Below are 20,040 nucleotides of genomic sequence, written 5' to 3'. Positions count from 1 at the left end.
AATATGTGTGCAGAAAGAAACCCTCAAGTATGGTTAACCACAGTTAGGCCCAGTATGGACTATCAATACAAGTGACCATTTAGAATGTGACCCAGTTCAATGGGTCTTAACAGAACTGGGGGATGTCAGCCATGAAGTTGTCTAAACACAAATGGAACATAATTTGTTTCTGATTCATTGTTAATGGATTTTCAATTAGGAACACAGGGGGAAAACCTAACACAACAACACACATAACACACAACCAATAAAAACAAAGTGGGAGGAAACCACTAAAGACATTACCATATTGTCATTTTCTAATGACAGGGAGAAAACATGTAAAATCTAGAAGACTACTTTAGATCTGGTCAGAAGAAGCCTAGTGCACTATGCAGGGAACAGGGAGAAATTTGGGACAGAGACAGTAACTCCTGTATGGAAATCTTCATTCTAATGACAGTGAGCAAATCTCCAATCTCCACCCTATTCCCTATGTAGTGCACTACTTTAGATCTGGTCAGAAGTATCCTAGTGCACTACGTAGGGAACAGGGTGTCATTAGGGACAGAGTCAGTAACTCCCCTGGGTATGAATTATCTCTCTATCTTATCTGTCTTCTATATTATGTTCTCCTCTCCTCCTCTCTTCTCTCCTCTATTCACTCTATTCTATCATCCACACCACATGCCAGCTTCAACACAATCCATTTACAAGTTAAAGACACACCTTGGAATAAATAGCAAAGGAAAACTACTACTATATGTATTTTTTATTTCCCATCACCATAAATCATATTTAATAACTGAACAGTAGCAGACCTAACTTCATCTGTTCCTGACTCTAGATAGTGGATTAAAAAGACCATCAATCTCCAATGATATTAAAGTACAATTCTGAACATTACTGATATACTGAGTGGCAAGTCAAGATATCTAATGGTTTATATTGTTTGGTTAATAGCACCACCTGCTGGACAGGTTTAATGTTGCTTGACTGAGCAGTATGGGAGAATAAAAGATTGCAAACTTAGGGCCGGTTTCCCGGACATCTCCATTGAACATGCTTTTTAGTCTAGGACTAGGCTTCATCTGTGTCCGGGAAACCTGCCCATATAGTTTAAGTAGAAAGTAAGTTATTCCAGCTTGTAGTGGGCTGACTAGTCCTTGGGAATTGCCTGTTTGTTCCTGGACCATTTTCCATGCAGCTCCAGGTGACAGAGAACACATCAATATGATTAATGTGAATGTACAAGATTAAAACATTGCACAAATATGAATGAATTGAATTGTAATTCATAACATCTTCTGAAGATTAAATCAGTCAAATAATTGTACATAAAACAGAGCAGAATGAATCATCACATCTGGGGACCATCACCACCAGCATGACTAGTATCTATGTGGACCCTACTACAGTTTAACCAGCTCAGCTATAGACTACACCAGCGTGACTAGTATCTATGTGGACCCTACTACAGTTTAACCAGCTCAGCTATAGACTACACCAGCATGACTAGTATCTATGTGGACCCTACTACAGTTTAACCAGCTCAGCTATAGACTACACCAGCATGACTAGTATCTATGTGGACCCTACTACAGTTTAACCAGCTCAGCAGTACCATTGAGAGAAACCCCAGGATAGAGGGGCTGAGTGAATGTGGTCTGGACTCTGTGGAGGAGGGTCATTGTGTCAGAGACACTGTAGAAGGACACAGTACCTGCCTTGTGATCCAGGTACACTCCTACTCTGGAGGACTGAGGGCCTGATACTTCAGTCCCAACATTATTGTGTCTGAACCAATTACCAACACTATAACACTCTAAACACCAGGACTTGTCATTCTCTCCAAATCTATTACCTGTCCCTGTTCTGCTGATGTCTTTATATGAGACTGCTGTAACACACCACCCACTCCACTCCACCTCCCAGTAACAGCGTCCAGACAGACCCTCTCTACACAGAACCTGACAGTAGTTAGTGAATCTGTCTGGATGAACAGGATATGGTTGGACTTGGCCTGTACAGGTCACCTTTCTGTTCCCTTTAGACAGAGAGAGGAGTTTGTGTGCTGTGTTTGGGTCCAGTGTGAGCTGACAGGAATCTGGGAGAAGAGCAGAGCAGAGACCAATGAGGGGAGTTAGAACAATAAGTTAAGTCAGATACTGTATCTACCCTGTCTTTGATTAGAGCACAGCAGAGATCAAATCAGAGAAATATGAGGAGTCAGATAGATACCCAGTCTTTGATTAGATCTACTATTGCTATATATTTCTAGAGGGATTGTTAGGAGTGTCAGTAAAAAGAGACTGTTAGTTACTTCAGAATAAAGAGACTCACATTTTAAGAACTGTTCTCTGGTCTTGGGCTCTGGAGGCAGTAACACATCCACTATATTCACTACAGACACACAAACACATTCACAGAGAGAGGGAATGTTATCATCATACCATATTCCACATGTATATGACTAGTAGGGAAATTTCAATGGTCTAAAGTTGATGTTGTTATTATTTTCAACACACCTGTAGTGGAGATCTTGGTCCATTCTCCTTTAAGGACGTCTTCTAGTTTCTCTCTCAGTTCAGACACAGTCTTACTCACATCTCCAAAGTACTGAAGAGGACGGACAACGATGCTGGGTAAGTCTGAAGATACACTGGTACTGGAGAGAGACTGATAACTCTGAGGAGAGAGGAGAGAGGGGAGAGAAGAGAGAGAGAGAGAGAGAGAGAGAGAGAGAGAGAGAGAGGAGAGAGAGAGAGAGAGAGAGAGAGAGAGAGAGAGAGAGAGAGAGAGAGAGAGAGAGAGAGAGAGAGAGAGAGAGAGAGAGAGAGAGAGAGAGAGAGAGAGAGAGAGAACAGAACCAAATGATTGAGAGTTTTAATTTCATATCACATGTAACAGGACAGTTTTTTTACCTGGAGGAAATGGATGTGATCCTCTGTGTGTGAGAGCTGCTCCAGCTCAGTGCTTCTCTTCCTCAGCTCAGCTATCTCCTGCTCCAGTTGCTCCAGGAGTCCTTCAGCTTGACTCACTTGAGCCTTCTCTTGGGATCTGATCAGCTCCTTCACCTCAGAGCGCCTTCTCTCAATGGAGCGGATCAGCTCAGTAAAGATCTTATCACTGTCCTCCACTGCTGCCTGTGCAGAGCGCTGTTAAGAGAGAGAGAGAGAGAGGGAGACTGACTTGTCTTACTTTAATGAGCCATCCTCATTACACTAACACCCCCACCCCTTAAAGCACATTGCGTGACACCACAACCTCCACACAATCACATTATACAGTACCCAACACCACAGTACAATACACCATCCAGCACCACATTCCAACCGTACATCCAACCCCTCCTCTCCAGCCGTACAGACAGCTCCCCTGAGCCCCCATACCTCCTGAAACATCTCCACACTGTTGATCATTTTGTACAACTCAAACTCAACCCTAAGGCGTCAACAGTAATGGCATTACCCTGGCAACACAGAAAAAACATGATGAACAGTCTGTCATTGCAGAAAACGGACACCCCTCCCCAACTCCCAGGTCAACCCGAGCCAACCAGCTATTGGTGTCCAGGGCTCCATGTAATACCCTCCACTGGAGGACCCCTGACCTTTCCAATACTGGGAGTTTATAGAGCACCCTCCACCTATACCCTGCCATGCTCTCAGCCCCCACAACCCCCTGCCACTGATGCCCCTTCACTCCCGCTAAGCTCCTGATGTGTCTAAACTTGACACTGAGGGTATACAGCACCTTACCCCCCACCTCCTCAAACTCCCCCAGGCTCAGAGTGTTAAAAGTCAGTAAGTCCTCCGGACTCTCCTGCCAGTCCCCAGTCTCTGCTGTCACTTGCAGTGGTGGAAACGGTGGTGGCCCCTCCTCAGGCTGCTCCAGCCCCCTCCTCACTGGGTCAGGCAGAGCCTCCTGGACCTCCTCCATGACTCTCTCCAGCAGCCTAAGAGACGTTTGTCCCGCCTGCTGTGCTGACTCTTGGGGGGTTTTCCACCCTCCGACAGCCACAGGTCTGCTAGTCTCCTAATGCCTGCTGACATTAAAGGTCCCTGCAGGATGGCTGAATGAGTGGACCTCAACAGGATCAGTGTGTTGTGGAAGATGGGCTCCTCCCATACCCACGGCCCAGGCACCACACCCCCCTCTCCTGTGGGCCTCAGCAGCTGCCAGGCCCTCAGTACTGCAGCATAGAAATCAGAGACCCCTGCTGTATTGAGTCTCTCCGGCCGCATGATGAGGAGCCACTGATCCAGCCCCAAACCACCAGCCTTCCTCAACAGAGCACATGCTGGTTCCCTCCAGCCCACCTCCGTACGGTACAGTAGCCTCTGTGGTGCTTTGAGTCAGAACGCTGCCACCCTGACCAGAAAATGTTTACTAACTTGCGCTGCAGGTCCACAAGCAGAACGCCGGGGGGGGGTTGAGAATGGCCAATTTATGCCACAGAGAGGATGCCACCAAGTTGTTGATGATCAGCACCGTCCCTCTGTATGACACTTGGGAGATGAGCCACCTCCACTTCGTCAGCCTCGACACCACCGCTTGTGACACTCCTTCCCAGTTCTTCCTAACCCACCCCTCCGAGCCCAGATACACCCCAAGCATCTTGAGCCACTCACAGCCCCACTGCAACCCCCCTGGAAGCTGCAGAGGTGCACTGTCCCTCCATGCCCCACATTACAGAGCCTCACTCTTGCCCCAGTTTACCTAAGCAGAAGACTCCCCCTCGTACACCCTCAAACTATTCTCCAGGGCCTGTAGGTTCTGCTCATCCCTAACCAACACAGACGTCATCAGCGTATTCTGACACTGCTATGCCTGTCCCCAACCCTATGCCTGGCTCCCACACTCCCTGTAGCCTCCTGCGTAGCAGGCCCAGAAAGGGCTCAATAACAAGAGTGTATAGCTGCCCTGACAGAGGGCATCCCTGATGAATGCCCCTCCCTACCCAGACTGGCCTACTGAGCCCTCCCCCCACCTTGACCATACATGAAGCCCCAGCGTACAACATTTGAACACAGGCCACAAAATTCTCCCCACAACCAAAACAACACATTGAACAGATATTCATGGTCCACCCTATCAAAGGCTTTCTCCTGATTATGAACAGATTGTCTGTGTTTGAGCGTCCTGGTACACAGTACGTTTGGTCCTTGTGTACAATAGAGTCCAGGTGGGACTTGAGTCTGTTAACGAGGACCTTGGTAAAGACCTTATTGTCCAAACAGAGCAATGCCACAGGCCTCCAGTTTTTTCAGCTTAGCGACAGCTCCCCCATCCCGACGCACTCACACAACACACGTCCTGTAAAATAATTCCCCAGAACATTTTATAAAAATCCACAGGCAGACCGTCTGAGAGACAGCAGCTGAGAGTTTGTGTAAGGCCAGGGAAATGTCTATTTGATTTCTCTGTGACAGAGAGAGTTTGGAAAGGTCTGTGAGCAGAACCTGAGAAAACCCAGGATAATAATAATAATATGCCATTTAGCAGACGCTTTTATCCAAAGCGACTTACAGTCATGTGCATACATTTTTACATATGGGTGGTCCCGGGGATCGAACCCACTACCCTGGCGTTACAAGCACCATGCTCTACCAATTGAGCTACAGAGGACCACAGAGTTCTACCCTCTATAAATCAGAGTACAACTCCACAGCCTCATCTCCCCCACAACAGAAGTTACCCACCCATCAGGCTCCCTCATCTCCCCACAACAGAAGTTACCCACCCATCAGGCTCCCTCATCTCCCCACAACAGAAGTTACCCACCCATCAGGCTCCCTCCTCACCCCCACAACAGAAGTTACCCACCCATCAGGCTACCTCATCTCCCCCACAACAGAAGTTACCCACCTATCAGGCTCCCTCATCTCCCCACAACTGTTACCCACCCATCAGGCTCCTCATCCCCCCCACAACAGAAGTTACCCGCCCATCAGACTCCCTCATCTCCCCCACAACAGAAGTTACCCACCCATCAGGCTCCCTCCTCATCCCCCCACAACAGAAGTTACCCACCCATCAGGCTACCTCATCTCCCCCACAACAGAAGTTACCCACCTATCAGGCTCCCTCATCTCCCCACAACAGAAGTTACCCACCCATCAGGCTCCCTCATCTCCCCACAACAGAAGTTACCCGCCCATCAGACTCCCTCATCTCCCCCACAACAGAAGTTACCCACCCATCAGGTTCCCTCATCTCCCCACAACAGAAGTTACCCACCCATCAGGCTCCCTCATCTCCCCCACAACAGAATTTACCCACCAATCAGGCTCCCTCATCTCCCCCACAACAGATGTTACCCACCCATCAGGCTCCCTCATCTCCCCCACAACAGATGTTACCCACCCATCAGGCTCCCTCATCTCCCCACAACAGAAGTTACCCACCCATCAGGCTCCCTCATCTCCCCACAACAGAAGTTACCCACCCATCAGGCTCCCTCATCTCCCCCACAACAGAAGTTACCCACCCATCTGGTTCCCTCATCTCCCCCACAACAGAAGTTACCCACCCATCAGGCTCCCTCATCTCCTCACAACAGAAGTTACACGCCCATCAGACAAACGTAAAACAAGGGATTTTCTTGGTTTCCCCACTCTGTTTTTCCAACCCCAAAAAGAAAGAGCTGGGAGCATCCATCTCTCGCAACATGTTAAAGCTCTGGGCTTTCCCTACATCCCATCACTGACAGAGAGACTCAAACTCCCCCTTCTGCTGTCCCCACCTCTCCCAAAAGCCTTGGAAGCTTGAGCAAAAAGTGACATCTTGGAAGAGCTTTACATGGAATTTCCAATAGGACACCTGCCTGGGCCCTGGTGAAACAGAGAACTGAGCCCTGTACTAGGTGCAGACACATTTTGGAAAGCAAAGACAAGGTCATTGATTTTGGCTCTAACCACTAACAACCTACCCTTACACACCTCTTTTGCTACCCCTGCACTAAGATTTGTGCTATGGCTCAGCACCTGCACCCCCTTCCACCAGACCCCCCAATACACTTCATTAATCACATCACTGTGTGTCTCTTGCAAAAAAATCAAGTTTAAATGTTTTTGTTTGACATATTCCCCCAGTCTCTGCCGCCGTTCATGTTAAGGAAGTCTAACCGTGAAATCTCCATAAGAGGTGGGAGGGAAATCACCACAATCAGAAAACAGTAGAGAAGCCCATAAAGCCACCATGCCAGAATAAACATGACAAGAGTCATCGTTACAACACTGTACATAGCGTAATATAACATTTCTTCTTCTTTGGAGTTTAACGGCGGTTGGTATCCAATATGTTGCATTACCGCCCCTACTGGACTATAATATAAATACATTTTACTATGTGATACAAAATAGGAAAAGGGGAAACTATAATACTTTTTTTTAAAAACCTTCCAACTAACCCTACACATTAAATACCCATTACCCCATTCCACTACTTTGACCCTATCTGCTCCTGCACCATGCCAACGGCCTGGGAGGACGGGACACCACCACTCAACACACCCTGTAACTCTTCTGAAGTCAAATCTTGTATGCCCAAATACTTCTCTGCAGCTGCCACCACAACATCAATGTTCTGTGATTTACGTTCCATTTGTGCGGTACAGTTGATAACCATTGCTATGAACGCTAAGAAGCCAACATTACTAAAGCATATATCACTCGTTGGCCTATCCCTCTGTGCTGGCACAGATCTACTACTCACAGGGATCCTCTCAGGATCTCTCACCCTTGACCCATCCTCCTCTACTTTCTTCACTGTCTCAGCATACGACACCTTCTGCACTACTCTGACTCTAGCCACCTCAACCTGCCTCCCTCGCACCGGACACTTCCGATCCCCAGCAACATGGGCATCCCAACAGTTGACACACAACTTTATCCACCGAAACTACACAATCCTTTATCCCATTCTCTTCCGCACACATAAAACATCTTGGAATTCCCCTCCCACAAACTGCTGCGAAACGACCATAAACGTTGCACCTGAATTTATGGATTTGGCACAAAAGCTCGAATCAAGATAACTGATATATCATAACATGACTTTCTCTGGTAAAGACTCATAACTCAAAAGGACTGACTCCTCTGTTTCACCACGTTCACCACCGGGTCTGCGTCCCACCAAACACCAGGAATATTCAACTTGAATTGCTCTACCTCTACACTTAACGCTACCCCAGAAATCACTCCTTTCAATGGTGCCCTGTTCCTAAGAGCAAAGCAAGAAACCGATCTTGACCTAGTTGCGTGACACAGAGCGCCCACTCCATCTGGTCAGAAGAAACACAAACAAATATCACAAGTCCACTACAGGTTACCTTCACTGATTCAACTGCACCCAACTCCTTTCCTACCAACCCTGAAACCACTAATGGATCTGCCAATAGGTATGGATCCACTTTCTCCAAAAATGTAATTCCTACTGCACCAAATTCTTCTTTATCATGTCCATTGATGCCAGGCTCTGGTTCTGAGCTCTTCACCACACCTTCTACCTCACTTAACTCTCCCTCATTCATTTCCATTTCACCTCCAGAACTCAGTCTGGCGCACGGCTCACTCTGTTTGCACTTGAGTTATAACATTTGAAATGTCTCTATTCCTTTGAAACTTTTGTGAGTGTAATGTTTACTGTTCATTTCTGATTGTTTATTTCACTTTTGTTTATTATCTATTTCACTTGCTGTGGCAATGTAAACATATGTTTCCCATGCCAGTAAAGCCCTTTGAATTCAATTGAATTGAGAGCGAGAGAGAGAGCTCCATGTTAATGTATAGGGGACATGAGTCGGTCATGGTTACTCATGGTTATGTGATGAGGTAGCCCCGCCTTCGACTTCAAAATAAGTGTCGGCCCTCAGCCCAATAGGGAATGTCCTCTTGGTGTAACGGTCAAGATGTTGTTTTCTCCCTCAGTAGACCCGGGTTCATATCCCGCCGGTTACATTAAGCAGTATATTCTCTGAAAGGGGACCAGACAGCCTGTTCCCAACAGTGGGGTCAGTGGGATTGGATAGGGGCCTCTCTCCCTCTCTCTCTCTCTGACTGGAGGAGAGATGTGAAATGGTGTGTCTCCTCTGGTCAACAATACTCACCTTGAGAGACTCCACAGCCTGTTGGAGCTCCTTCTCTCTCTCCTGGAATCTCTGCTGGACCTTCTGCTGACTCATCCCCAGCTGCCTCTGTGGATAATCACTCTTCAATGAGCTATCAAGCTTTATTTGTCCAGTAGATCAATAGTATAGTAATGTGACATAGGGCCCATAGTAGATAGGGATTAAAATGTTGAGGAAGTGTCTGTGTGAAATTATATTATTAAGTTGTTATGTGAATGATTATAGTTTTAACAGTGCACAAAACAGGGGAGCTGATTGGGTGTTTGATAACGAATAATAATGATGTTTGATACATTATAATGGTTTTTGATAACAAATTACAATGGTGTTTGATAACGAATGATAATGGTGTTTGACTTTAGAAAATGGTGATACATTTGGAGAATCTGGGTTAACATATCTATATGCTCAAGGTTTGTGTTCATATTTCTTCTGCCGTGGATTGATTTCATTTGAATGATCTCATATTCAAACAGCCTTAGTTCCTACTGTATCTTTCATTCTTTGTTTATCAGACAGTCACCAACAAGTTGTTCTGGTCTTACCTGTTTCTCAGTCCTCTCTGCTGCAGCTGACACTGTATCATGGCCTTTATGTTCATCCATTGTACACAGCATACAGATACACTGCTGATCGGTACGACAGTAAACCTCCAGTAGTTTGTCATGATGAGAGCAGATCTTCTCCTGTAGTTGTGCGGTGGCTTTGACCAGCTTGTGCTTCTTGAAAGCAGGAGATTCATAGTGAGATTGGATGTGAGTCTCACAGTAAGAGGCCAGACATGCCAGACAGGACATGAGGGCTTTCTGCTTTCTGGTCCCAGTGCAGAAATCACACACCACATCTCCAGGTCCAGCATAGCACAGATCAGGAGGGGGAGCAGCCTGGAGTCCTGTCTTCTTCAGTTTCTCCACCACTTCAGCCAGCACGATGTTTCTCTTCAGAACAGGCCTTGGACTGAAGGTCTGTCTGCACTGTGGACAGCTGTAGGCACCTTTCAGACGATCCTGATCCCAGTTTTTTTTAATACAGCCCATACAGTAGCTGTGTCCACAGGCAGTAGTCACCGGATCCTTCAGTAGATCCAGACAGATGGAGCAACAGAACAGTTCCTGATTCTCTGCCATTTTGGTGCTCTCTCCCGTAGGTTAAGCAATGGCAGTGTCAAAGATGACTTTCTGTTCAGTGTCAAAGATGACTTTCTGTTTCATGGACCTCTACACCAGAGGACAGGAAGTGGCTTCCTACTTGACTGTGTACTCTGTATGTAGAGGGGGTGTGGTTTCTTTGATAAGGAAGTATGACAGAGTGTTGGGTAGTAGGCAGAGATGGTTAGTATTTATGTTTGAAATACATATTTTAATTACTTCTGAATATTTTGTCATTTGAATTACACTGGGCTTAACTACACTCCAATGCATTTTTTATTTTGTACTTTCAGAATACTAAATCGTTTTCTATGCCATTTTTTATAGCGGTTCACATCTTGTGGCCCCCCTTTTCACCCTGCAATGGTATCAGAAGTCTGATAGCACTATGGTGTGATAATAACATCTGCTAAATGAATTACATATAAATGTATTTGGGAAAATGTTGATAGATACTTTTTTGAAGGAAAATGTACTTGATACGATTGTAATATATTGCTGTCTCACCTAGCTGTCTTAAGATGAAGGCACTAATTGAAATTCGCCCTGCTAAATGACTAAAATGTAAATGTGAAAATGAATAATTGCAAAGCATGCTGAGTATTATTCTAAAGAGCTCCGCCCCGAAACAAGGCTAAAAATAATACCCAGTGTGCTTTGCAGTTAATTTCTTATGTTCATTTTCACATATACATTTACATTTTAGTAATTTAGCTTATCCAGAGTGACTTGCTCAACTAAGGTAGATAACAAAATACAGTATCACTGTCATAGCAAGAAAAAAGGTTTTGTCACTATTTCTGAGAAAATTGTTGTTGTTTGGATCGGTTACTTGCAGATGTATTTTTGTATTTAAAATGAATACATTACATTTAATTAAATACATTACAAATACAAGTATTTAGTAGTTTATTTTGATACATTGATCTTGATGGTATTTTGTATCTGTATTTTGTAATTAAATGTAGTAATTTCTACCCATCCGTGGTAGTAGAATACTCTGTCTGCAGGTTTTTTTTTAGGACCAGGACACTGGAGGCAAAGGACCGGTTTAAACAGGAAAATGTCCTGGAGTTTTATTAAAAATAAATGTTTCACAAATCACTTTCAAAAGGCATTGAAAAGGCAAAATAAAATACCTAGCCCTCCTCAGAGCATAATGACTGGGTAATCATTTTCAAACTCAATTTAAAGAGATCAGGGTGTTGTTTCAGTTCTCGGAAAAGTGGTCTGAGAACTGACACATCTCAGTTTTCAACCCTACTACTGAGCTGTTGTAACTTCTATCTCAACAACAGGATGCTGCCCCTCACCCAGAAGCTCTTTTGGCACTCCTCCTAGAACATTTGGTTTAGACAGAGGACCAGAAAGAGGAACTTGTGTGACACACTGTTCTAATGAAGTTTTACTGGCAGAATGTTATCTTCATTATATCTTCTTCACACAATAACTAAGTTTAGTACCTTTAAGACTAACTGTATGTCATCTTACTTAATTACATTTGACCTAAGTCAATTTCTGTCACCACAAATGTTATCCACAAGTTCATCTGACTGGGGAAGTAAATATAGGGCTTCATTGCCAAAATCCTGAAGTATCCCTTTAAGTCAAAACTATAACTGAAATGTCTTTGGCCACCATACCAATCAAAACTACATCAAAAGACTTCATCAAAAGGTCCATAGTCTTTGAGATAGTGGCTGGGTTGGAGACCCACCAGCCGCATGGTGGCTCACCAAACGGGCATAGAGAGTTGACTGCAGCAAGGTGTACTGCTTAACTAGGATGTGGCCCTAATTGGAGAGTGGCTTTAGGGTGGAGTACGCTTCCAACAGCAGGCATTCCCTTCAACATGTTACAGAAGATAATGTGGAGACAGAGATGGGCAGTATCTCTGTCATACGTATTTGAAATACATATTTCAATGACTTTTGAGTATTTTGTCATTTGTATTTCACTGGCCTGAACTAAAATCCTATGTATTTGTAACAAGATACTTTTGAGACCTGTAATTTGTAAAAAAAAAAAAAAAAACATTTTGTTGTATTTTTCTATACCATTCTTTATAGGGGTTGGACATTTTGTGTTCCCCTTTCATCCTGCATTGGTATCAGAAGTTTGAAGGCACTATGGTTTGATAAAGTGACTACTAAATGACAAAGATGTAAAAAAAGGAATGCTTGAAAACCATGCTGGGTATTATAATAATTCCCTCAGCACCCAAAAGAAGGCCAATAATAATACCCATTGTGCTTTGCAATTGTTAATTTTTTGATTGTCATTTTAGTCATTTAGCAGAGACTCATATCCAGAGAGACTTTCAATTTGTACATTCAACTAAGGTAGATAAACAACCTCATATCACAGTATATCCAGAGACTTACCATCAGTGTATTCAACTAAGGTAGATAAACAACCACATATCACAGTATTTCCAGAGACTGTCGTGGAGAATTGTACAAATTCTTAATAAAAACCAAAGTGTTTCCAGAGTTTTTGTAGAATGAAGATAGACTTTATTGCAATTTAGATAAAGCCGAGGTGGTCTGCAGAACATCTGATTTTCCACCTCCCAGCTCTCAGTTTATATAGTCATTTTATATACATTTTAGCTTAATCCCTCCCTCGTTGGTTCCCCCACCACTGTCTCCAAATCTCCATCTTTTGACCACTCTGCCCATTCTCTTTATTTATGATAGTGGCGAATTCTAACTTCTCCTCCTCCTGTGTATTCAGAATTGAAGACAATAGGGGCCGGACCAAGCTTTCTCATGTTGTTTGCCCTTAAGTGAGACAGAGTAGTTAACCAAACATTTTCAACATATCCCCCCTTTGGGACTTAAATAAGTCCCACATCATTACACACAAACACCGCAAATGTATATAATGACAAATATATGAATGCATTGATATGCAGTGACTAACATAAAAATATACATGTTTATAATATAAGGCACAATTCTTGCATTTAGGTTATATTTTTTAAACATTACTTATTCAAACAGAGACAATATAAATGTTTCTACTTGAAATAAACTATATACAGTTGAAGTCGGAAGTTTACATACACTTAGGTTGGAGTCATAAAACTCGTTTTTCAACCACTCCACAAATTTGTTGTTAACAAACTATAGTTTTGGCAAGTTGGTTAGGACATCTACTTTCTGCATGACACAAGTAATTTTTCCAACAATTGTTTACAGACAGATTATTTCACTTATAATTCACTGTATCACAATTCCAGTGGGTCAGAAGTTTACATACACTAAGTTGACTGTGCCATTAAACAGCTTGGAAAATTCCAGAAAATGATGTTATGGCTTTAGAAGCTTCTGATAGGCTAATTGACATCATTTGAGTCAATTGGAGGTGTACCTGTGGATGTATTTCAAGGCCTACCTTCAAACTCAGTGCCTCTTTGTTTGACATCATGGGAAAATCAAAAGAAATCAGCCTCCACAAGTCTGGTTCATCCTTGGGAGCAATTTCCAAACGCCTGAAGGTACCACGTTCATCTATACAAACAATAGTATGCAAGTATAAACACCATGGGACCACGCAGCCATCATACCGCTCAGGAAGGACACGCGTTCTGTCTCGTAGAGATGAACGTACTTTGGTGCGAAAAGTGCTAATCAATCCCAGAACAACAGCAAAGGACCTTGTGAAGATGCTGGAGGAAACAGGTACAAAAGTATCTATATCCACAGTAAAACGAGTCCTATATCGACATAACCTGAAAGGCCGCTCAGCAAGGAAGAAGCCACTGCTCCAAAACCTCCATAAAAAAGCCAGACTATGGTTTGCAACTGCACATGGGGACAAAGATCGTACTTTTTGGAGAAATGTCCTCTGGTCTGATGAAACAAAAATAGAACTGTTTGGCCATAATGACCATCGTTATGTTTGGAGGAAAAGAGGGCCTTGCAAGCCGAAGAACACCATTCCAACCGTGAAGCACGGGGGTGGCAGCATCATGCTGTGGGGGTGCTTTGCTGCAGGAGGGACTGGTGCACTTCACAAAATAGATGGCATCATGAGGAAGGAAAATTATGTGGATATATTGAAGCAACATCTCAAGACATCAGTCAGGAAGTTAAAGCTTGGTCGCAAATGGGTCTTCCAAATGGACAATGACCCCAAGTATACTTCCAAAGTTGTGCCAAAATGGCTTAAGGACAACAAAGTCAAGGTATTGGAGTGGCCATCATAAAGCCCTGACCTCAATCCTATAGAAAATCTGTGGGCAGAACTGAAAACGTGTGTGCGAGCAAGGAGGCCTAAAAACCTGACTCAGTTACACCAGCTCTGTCAGGAGGAATGGGCCAAAATTCACCCAACTTATTGTGGGAAGCTTGTGGAAGGCTACCCAAAACGTTTGACCCAAGTTAAACAATTTAAAGGCAATGCTACCAAATACTAATTGAGTGTATGTAAACTTCTGACCCACTAGGAATGTGATGAAAGAAATAAAAGCTGAAAGAAATCATTCTCTGTACTATTATTCTGACATTTCACATTCTTAAAATAAAGTGGTGATCCTAACTGACCTAAGACAGGGAATTTCTACTAGGATTAAATGTCAGGAATTGTGAAAAACAGAGTTTAAATGTGTTTGGCTAAGGTGTATGTAAACTTCCGACTTCAACAGTAAGTGTTGCTACTTAACATGTTAACATATGAGTGCTAGTATCCTAACACATAAAAAATAATGCAGCTTTGTTTTAACCATAATATCTATTTAAGGCAGTTATCTTGCAGTTGTATAAGTAATGCCTGAAATTCTAAATCCCTTATAATATTATTCTTCATAATATCGTCCCTTATGTTTTACAAGGTCTAGTAATGCTAGCTCTCCATTTCGGACACCTCACCAACAACCATTTTCTGAATCCAAGCAGAACCTGTTTAGGGGATTAAGAGACATGTCCATGTACACTTCTAACCGGAAACCCTATGTTACATGCATATACTACATAGAGAAAACATGAGAGAGGCCTATTCTATCTTTTTAGGATTCCAGGTTTTCCCCAGGCGTCCTATATGGGACCCTTAGTTCCAATAACAAAATCCATTTTAATGTTGCTTCACCTACTTTCCTTAATTAATGCTTAGACTCTTTATCACCACTAAAGTAATATGGAGCAGGATATAAGTCTGGGAGATTGATATCTCCAAGTCCAGTTTTCTTCAGCTGTTGCCTGTCCTTGTAGTCATGACAAGCCCATCCTCCTCCTGCCACTACCCCATACAGACATTCTGGGTTGCCATAAGGGCAGTCAAGTGGTCCTCATTGTTGTGAGGGCCCAGCAGGGCTCTCTTCCGATAATGACCATCTACTTCTGGGCCACAACTCCGGGCCGGCGTTGGGTCCATTTGGCTCGAGACCTTCTTCCTTCACTAAGGTCTCGGCATCCTCAGCTTCCTCATCTCTCGATCGTTGGTTTCCATGCGGTACTCTGGTGCAATGGTTTAGATGATACCAGGCTGAGCTCCCCTCGACCCTTACGACAGTTGGTGTAGCCTGGGTGACGGTGTCGGGTCCCTCACGTCTCTGTTCGTTCCACTTCCTTCTGTAGACCCTGACGTAGACCTTCTGCCCCGGGACCACTGGTCGTGGTGGATTCGCCTCTGGTTCCAGAACTCTGCTTCTCTCCTGTTGGTATATAACTTAATGTATAACAGTTAGTTGCCTGATATACCCTTCTAATTCCCTTTCCAATTGCTCTAGAGGCGGACCCTCATATGGTCCCCTAAGCACCGGCACTGGCATGGGTCGACCGTAAGCATTTCATCCGGTGTTAGATGCGTTATTCTGTTAGCTTGCATGCAATAGCTCCTTAGTGCCAGAGGTAAGGCATCCACCCAATTCAACTTTGTACTCTCACATATCCTAATCTTTGCTTTATGCGCAGCTGCTGCATTACTAGTTTCGCAGTGTTCTGCATAAATGCCGAATCATTGTCTGAACTGATTTCTGTCAGAATCACAAATCATGGTATCACTTCTCTCGCTAAGAATTTCGCTACTGTTGCTGCCCCTAGAGTTTTAGATGGAACTGCTTCTACCCATCTGCTAAATCTGCCAATTACCCCTAGCATATACCTTTTCCCATTCACTGGTTTTATCATATCCACATAGTCTATTACCAGGTGTCTAAAAGGTCCTTCTGGTACTGGAATATGTCCAATTGGTGCTGTTATTCCATTTCTGATATTGTTTTTCGCACGTTTCACATTCTGCCAATCTTAAATCTGCTGTTGCTTGCATATATGGAGACCAGAAACCCTGTTTTCTAAGTTTCCTTACTCCCTCCCCTCTTCCACAATGATCAAACCCATTCATTACTACTGCTCATATTCTTAATATCATTTAGATATTTACCAAAAGACCCCAGAGGACCGGTAATTTGCCCTTTGGACACATGGCTCACATCGCGATTAATGCGCCCAAAAAACAAAACAACACTACCTGTTAAATCAAAATAACAAATCAAATTAGGACGACAACCCTTGATAACATCTTAACTTAATTGTATCGCATAAGGTAATTCAAGGAATAGTAAAATTGACTGGCGACAGGTGTCCCTCATTCAGGGCTAGCTCTCTCTCTCTCTGTCCTTGTCATGGTCCGAATCACACCTAGGCCTATTGCTAAATTATAAACTTCTTCCTAATCATTAGTGTTTACATACTACATTTAAATCTCACACAATGTCTCTAGGCTTTCTAGTGAGGGTGATCAGGCCTCACCAGAAAGTCAGAACAGAGGTCAGAGGTCATTCAACCCCATTTAAGTGAGTGTCTCTTTCCCTTTTCCTCCCCTTTACCTCAGATATTATTTAACGATATTTCAAACATTTCAAACATTTGATGTACCAGGTTTACATTGTTTTTTTTTCAGTACATTTCTTATCAGGATAATTTACATGTGTGCAACCAAAACTCTGGCAATAGACAACTCAGAAAATATAAATTATGTGCCCTTTATTTCTAACCTGTGAAAAATCCACTAAATCAAAAATAAAACCTACACAGCTAACAAATATTCATAATAGGTGGGTTGTGTGTGCTGTTGTGTGTGGTGAAACGTAGGGCAAAAACAAACAAATGGCCAGGCCTTATTTAATTTGGCTGCTCCCTGTTACGGCCTAATTATAAGATTGCCGAATTTTAATAACTACTCCCCCCAGCCCACAGACTCGGGAAACATTCTAAAGAGAGATAATGAAACACCCATTCTCCTGGAAAAGAAAGTGTACATTTCGTTAACTTTTACTATAGTAAATCTTAATCAGACATCATGTATGTCAATTGCTGTCCTTTGTAAGTAAACACAAACAAGTGTCTACTTTCTTCTGCTAAAGGTACACAAAAAAATGCTCCACATAAGTCTATCACTGAGAACCATTTTGCATCTGGTGGAATGTTTGTTAACAGTGTGTGTGGATTGGGCACCTCTGCTTGGTAGTCTTAAACTACTTCATTCACTGCTCTCAGGTCATGGACCAGTCTCTACTTCTGTTTGTCTGCCTTTAGTACTGGTAGCAGTGTCGTGTTACAGTCACTCTGAGTTTTAACCAATACTCCTGATTCTATCAGTCCCTCTATCGTAGCTTGAATTCCTGCCTCTGCTTCAGGTTTCATTGGGTATTGCTGTTTCCATGGGGGTCTTGTGTCTGCCTTCACTTTAATGCAAATTGGATTAGCTGATTTTACCCAACCCACATCTGTATCATGTTTTGCCCATAAGTCTTCTGTGATCATACTTTCATTTGTTTCCTTAGCTTTTCTTGTTTTGTTTCTACTGGCATCTGTCTTTCCTCAGTTATTTCCACTTCCTGTGGTTCCCCCATCAGTTCTGCAAAGCATAGGACTTTAATGAGGTTTTTGTCAACAGACTGGAAAATTAATGGATTCTCTGTTTCTACCCACTGTGTATTTTTAGCCTTCTTCATCATTAGTCCTAGGTATTTTGCCTGATATCCCTCAGCCACTAAAAGTGTTATGTGAGGTTCTGTTCCTGGTATTTCAAACCAGGTCTGTATGATATCAGATCCTGGAGCATCTTGTGCTTCCATTGCTGCCCCTTGTTTCCCTATTATAAAATATTGCGATCTCATGGAGGCTGGTTTACCCCATGCCTTCCTCAACCATAGTTGTTCTAGCAAATGATTTTGATATGGGTCATATTGCAGTGTACGATGATAGCCTAGTTTTGGTAACTTCATTTCTGGAGCTTGAGCCCTGATACATTTTCCCCACTTCTTTAGTACCTTTTGTTCTGGTGATTCTATGTTCCCTATCCAGTTTACATTTGCTATTTTGTCCATCATCTGTGGACGTACACCTTCCTGATCTATTATTAGTCCCTCTGATGTGCATTTAATTTGGATGCCCATTCTACACAGTTCATCTCTCCCTAATAGATTAACTGGAGTGTGTTCTGACACTAAAATATATGTGCAGGTAACTTTTCCTCCTGCTTCTAGTTTTACTGGAACTGTCATAGGTATTAGCTGCGTTTGTCTCGAAAATCCTACTGTCTTTGCATATTTGCCTGACATGGGGAGGTGAGAGGCATAATTTGGACTTACACATGAGTAAGTTGCTCCAGTATCTATCATCTTTGGTGTGGCTCTATTATTCTCTATTATTCACCTGAACCTGCAGCATCGGTTCTTCATCAGCCGGCATAGTTACTGCCACTAGCTGACCCTCCAATCTAGGATTCTCTGGGCATCCCTAGTATCCCTGATTTGGTCCTCCCCACGGGTTCACTGGGCCATGTGGAGCCTGTGTCTGTAACTGCTGCCACGCATCCGAACTAGGGCCATTTCCTTGTCAATTACCCTGTTATGGTTGCCCAGGCAGCCATGGATTGGTAGGACAATTCCTTCTTACATGTCCTGATTGATGACACCCCCCAGCAGACACCTGGTGGTCTTCCTGGTCCACCATTTTGGTATGTCTGCTGCTGTGATTAGTGCCCTTGATTCCTGGGTTGGTTTCCATTATTTTTGTTTTGCCACTGTCCAGGGGATTGTTGTGTGTACACATTCACTACTGGTATGGCAGGAGCTCTTTGGCCTTGTGGTTGAGGCTGTAGTTGTGGACCTCCCTGGAGAACAGGTGCCATGGCGCCCTCTTCTGGCAGTGCTGGAGTAATCACTGGAGCTTGTGTTTTCTTTTTGTCCTTTCTTGTCAGCTCTTCCAGCTGCATCTGTCCCAGTTTTCTCAGAATGTCTCTCCCCTGCTTTGCCACTTTCCGTTCTTCCCTCCTGTATTTCTCCATTGCGTGGATAATATGGTCGCTGAACTCCTTGCGTGACCTTGACGTTGGTCCTATCACATCTTCCGGTCTGCTTCTGACAGGCGTTGACATTGCCTCCATCAGTGAGGTCCTGAACAGTGTTGTCATCAGTGGATCCCCCTCTGGGTCTTTTTCTGTTTCTTGTCACCACCTCTTCAGCTGGTCCTCCAAGTAACTTGCATGGTTTTGTTTATCCCCCAATGGTTCCCCTCTCAGTGCTTAGGGTCTATTTTGGCCGGATACTCTATTCTCAGAGTGTGCCATAGTCCTGGCCTGTAATTGTCAAAGGCCACTCCATCGCATCGCCTGTATGAGACCACCCGCCTGCAACAGGTCCTCCATTTTGGCCACTCCCACCACCCTGGCCAGCAATGCCTTCAAATCTCCCACCGCCAGTAGCTTCCCATTGTTTATTTTTCAAATGTTCTAATCAATTTTCCTGTATGTTTGGCAGTCCAGTCACTAGGC

General features: G+C 43.7%; 1 protein-coding gene across 1 annotated transcript; it reads right to left on the bottom strand.

Annotated features, from left to right (window-relative positions):
- Positions 1–1,577: 1,577 nt before the first annotated feature.
- LOC121540116 (tripartite motif-containing protein 16-like) lies at positions 1,578–10,313 on the bottom strand. The gene is made up of 6 exons (XM_041848735.2): positions 9,658–10,313; positions 9,092–9,178; positions 2,904–3,137; positions 2,508–2,667; positions 2,323–2,382; positions 1,578–2,086 (listed from the first exon to the last, which is right to left on the bottom strand). Exons 1-6 carry the CDS (start codon positions 10,237–10,239, stop codon positions 1,578–1,580), a joined length of 1,632 nt encoding a protein of 543 aa, XP_041704669.2. The 5' UTR covers positions 10,240–10,313.
- Positions 10,314–20,040: the final 9,727 nt, after the last annotated feature.

Source organism: Coregonus clupeaformis, unplaced genomic scaffold, assembly GCF_020615455.1.
Source record: "Coregonus clupeaformis isolate EN_2021a unplaced genomic scaffold, ASM2061545v1 scaf0480, whole genome shotgun sequence".
Taxonomy (NCBI): domain Eukaryota; kingdom Metazoa; phylum Chordata; class Actinopteri; order Salmoniformes; family Salmonidae; genus Coregonus; species Coregonus clupeaformis.
Note: the sequence above shows the minus strand (reverse complement) of the source record. Positions and strands in the feature narration are given on the sequence as shown.

Bases quoted from the DNA above. Each gene is read 5' to 3' on its own strand.
- LOC121540116 (XM_041848735.2), bottom strand. From the start codon at position 10,239: ATGGCAGAGAATCAGGAACTGTTCTGTTGCTCCATCTGTCTGGATCTA. The intron at 9,179-9,657 runs GTAAGACCAGAA...GATTATCCACAG, and splicing joins CAGAGAGGACTGAGAAACAG to AGGCAGCTGGGGATGAGTCA. The intron at 2,383-2,507 runs GTGTGTTGAAAA...GTGTGTCTGTAG, and splicing joins GACCAAGATCTCCACTACAG to TGAATATAGTGGATGTGTTA.